The sequence below is a fragment of the Arachis hypogaea genome, chromosome 13, assembly GCF_003086295.3.
Source record: "Arachis hypogaea cultivar Tifrunner chromosome 13, arahy.Tifrunner.gnm2.J5K5, whole genome shotgun sequence".
Taxonomy (NCBI): domain Eukaryota; kingdom Viridiplantae; phylum Streptophyta; class Magnoliopsida; order Fabales; family Fabaceae; genus Arachis; species Arachis hypogaea.
The window spans coordinates 117,691,720-117,694,583 of record NC_092048.1 but is presented as its reverse complement, the minus strand read 5'-3'; the positions used below and the strand labels follow the sequence as shown (position 1 = coordinate 117,694,583).

Sequence of the window (2,864 nt, the reverse complement as noted above, 5' to 3'; positions counted from 1 at the left end):
ATAGAGAATTTGTAAGTCTTTAATAAATGGAGTAACTTTTTATATATTGAATTTAGTATGTATTTATTTTATATTTTATTAATTGAATTTTTTCTAAAAAAATATATTCAAATATTCAACAAATATTATAATTTTTAATATTTATTATTCTAAGTTCTAACTATAATTTTTTTTACGTGTTTCACGTCTTATAATATTCTAATTTTTTTATAATTATAACTTTTTTTTATTTATTTCTTGTTTAAAAATAATTAATACTATAAACTGTCTGCAAAATTGTTACAGAAGGTTTAAAACGATAAAAAAAAAATTTAAAAAGCCTAAAAAAGAGTAAATATAATTTTTTTATTTATTTAAAAAATAAAAGAACTCCTGAAATGAGAGTACGAGTATTTGACTGTTTCACACTTTCTTGCCAGGTCGGGTTAGCGCTGAGTAATTGACTATAACTCCGTAATAGCGGTGGGGATTCACATTTTATTACTGGGTGGCAAATGAGAAGTGAGAAGTGAGAAGTGAGTACTATTGATGTTGGGTGTGAAGCACGCACCGTGGTTGCGTGTGGTTAATTTACGTCGTCAACCATTTTCAGTACTACTAACTTCCCCTTCTTTCTTCGTTCTTTCTTTCTTTCTTTCTCTGAAGCCTAAAGCTAAGCACTGTTCGCTCTCTCTCTCTCTCTCAAACAATCTGTGTTAAGCATGAAAGTAACAGAATCCGAAGCGGAGGCGGAGGGGGTGACCGTAAGGGAGTGCATTGAAGTGATGTCAAGCCTCCTGAGCGAAATCCCATCCATGGAGAGCTTCAAGGGAAAGTGGTCACTCATCGGAGCCACACTGACACACCTCCAAACCCACCTCTCCGACTCCGATTTCCCCGCCTCAAACCCACTATCCCTCGACCTCCTCCGCTCTCTCTCGCAAACGCTCCACCACGCTCTCTCCCTCGCCCAACACTGCCACTCCCCCAACCCCCCTCACGGCAAGCTCAAGACACAGAGCGACCTCCACTCCCTCCTCGACACCCTCAACCGCCACCTCCACGACTCCACCATCCTCTCCCGCACCCATATCGACAACGCCGCCGCCCTCTCCACCAACCCCCGCGACTCTCTCAGATCCCAATCCAGGAACCTCATCACCCGCCTCCAAATCGGCTCACCCGACTCTCGAAACTCCGCCATGGACTCCCTGCTTTCTCTTCTCCATCAGGACGACAAGAACGTCGTCATCGCCGTCGCGCAGGGCGTGGTCCCGGTACTCGTGCGCACACTGGATCACTCCACCTCCTCTGAGTCCAAGGAAAAAGCCGTTGCCGCCATCGCCAGAATCTCAACCGTCGACACCAGCAAGCCCGTCCTCGCTGCCGAGGGCTTGCTTCTCCTCAACCATCTCCTCCGGGTCCTCGATTCCGGAAGCGGGTTCGCGAAGGAGAAAGCCTGCATAGCGCTTCAGGCGCTGAGTTACTCGAAGGAGAACGCCAGGGCCATAGGCTCACGCGGCGGAATCTCGTCGCTCTTGGAGATCTGCCAAGCTGGCACTCCCGGTTCTCAAGCCTCCGCCGCCGGCGTTCTCAGGAATTTATCGCGCTTCGCCGAGATCAAGGAGAATCTCGTAGAAGAAAACGCTGTTTTCGTCCTCTTGGGTCTCGCTTCTTCCGGAACTGCGTTGGCGCAAGAGAATGCCATCGCCTGCCTCTGTGGTTTAGTCTCTGAGGACCAAAGCTTGAAGCTTTCGGTGGTTAGGGAAGGTGCGCTGGAGAGCTTGAAGAATTTCTGGGAGTCGGGTCGGAGCCCCGATGTAGCAATTGAATTTCTGGGTCAGCTGGCTTCGTGTTCGCGCGTGGCGGACGTTGTTGTCTCCGATGGGTTTGTTGTGCCGCGTGTGGTGGCTGCATTGGGGTCCGGAGTTATGGCGGTTAGAGTTGCGGCAGGTAGAGCCGCATATGCTATGTGTTTGGAGAGCGCAAGAGCAAGGAAGGAGTTGGGTGAGTGCGGCGGCGTTAGCCCTCTGATAAAGATGCTGGTGGACGGGAAGAGCACGGAGGAGAAGGAGGCGGGTGCGAAAGCATTGTCGGTGATGCTGATGCATGCAGGGAATCGGAGAGTGTTTCGGAAGGACGAGAGAGGGATAGTGAGTGCGGTTCAGCTGTTGAACCCTTCGGTGGTGGGTTTGGATAAGAGGTACCCGGTGTCGTTGCTGGAGTCGCTGGTTCATTCCAAGAAGTGTAAGAAGCAGATGGTTGCTGCTGGTGCTTGTGTTTACACTCAGAAGCTTGTGGACATGGATGTCCCTGGTTCCAAGAAGCTCTTAGAGAGCCTTGGTCGTGCCAAGATTTGGGGTGTTTTTGCTAGACCCTAAAACGGTAACCTACTCATGAATCCAGCAGTTACACACAGACAAACACTCACTATAGGATTATAATAAGGCAGGCCTTGATTCATTCATCTCTCTCTCCCTCTCTCTATGTATCATAGTTTTTGTTCAGTTCTTCTTTCTTCTTTATCTAATTTATTTTTCCTTTTTGCTTTTAGTTTTTTCAAGTGTGTATATCTGGTGTGTATTTAAGTTAATTTTGTGATATGTTAGTAATTGTGTTCATAAGGCTCATGATCTAACTGAGTTGAGTTCATGTTCTTCAATCTTCATCTCATGTTTGTATTTATTCTGATCTTTTATGAGTAGCTAGCTATTTGTTTGTTTCCTTGGAACTTATTATACTATTCGATTAGAAAGGTGTGCCACTTTGTTGTGACCACCATGTGCATTAGCTCTGGACCCTGCATTATATGCCTATGGCTATGGGGTTGCCTTTATTGCACTATGGTTGGCTGTTGCCTTGACAAATAAGGACCCTACCTTAAT

At 46.4% G+C, this 2,864-nt stretch overlaps 1 protein-coding gene across 1 annotated transcript; it reads left to right on the top strand.

The window, feature by feature from the left end:
* The first annotated feature begins 333 nt into the window (after positions 1-333).
* Positions 334-2,641, top strand: LOC112732889 (uncharacterized). Its single transcript, XM_025781706.3, has one exon. It carries the CDS (start codon positions 702-704, stop codon positions 2,358-2,360), a length of 1,659 nt encoding a protein of 552 aa, XP_025637491.1. The 5' UTR covers positions 334-701; the 3' UTR covers positions 2,361-2,641.
* The last annotated feature ends 223 nt before the right edge of the window (positions 2,642-2,864 follow it).

Bases quoted from the DNA above. Each gene is read 5' to 3' on its own strand.
- LOC112732889 (XM_025781706.3), top strand. From the start codon at position 702: ATGAAAGTAACAGAATCCGAAGCGGAGGCGGAGGGGGTGACCGTAAGG.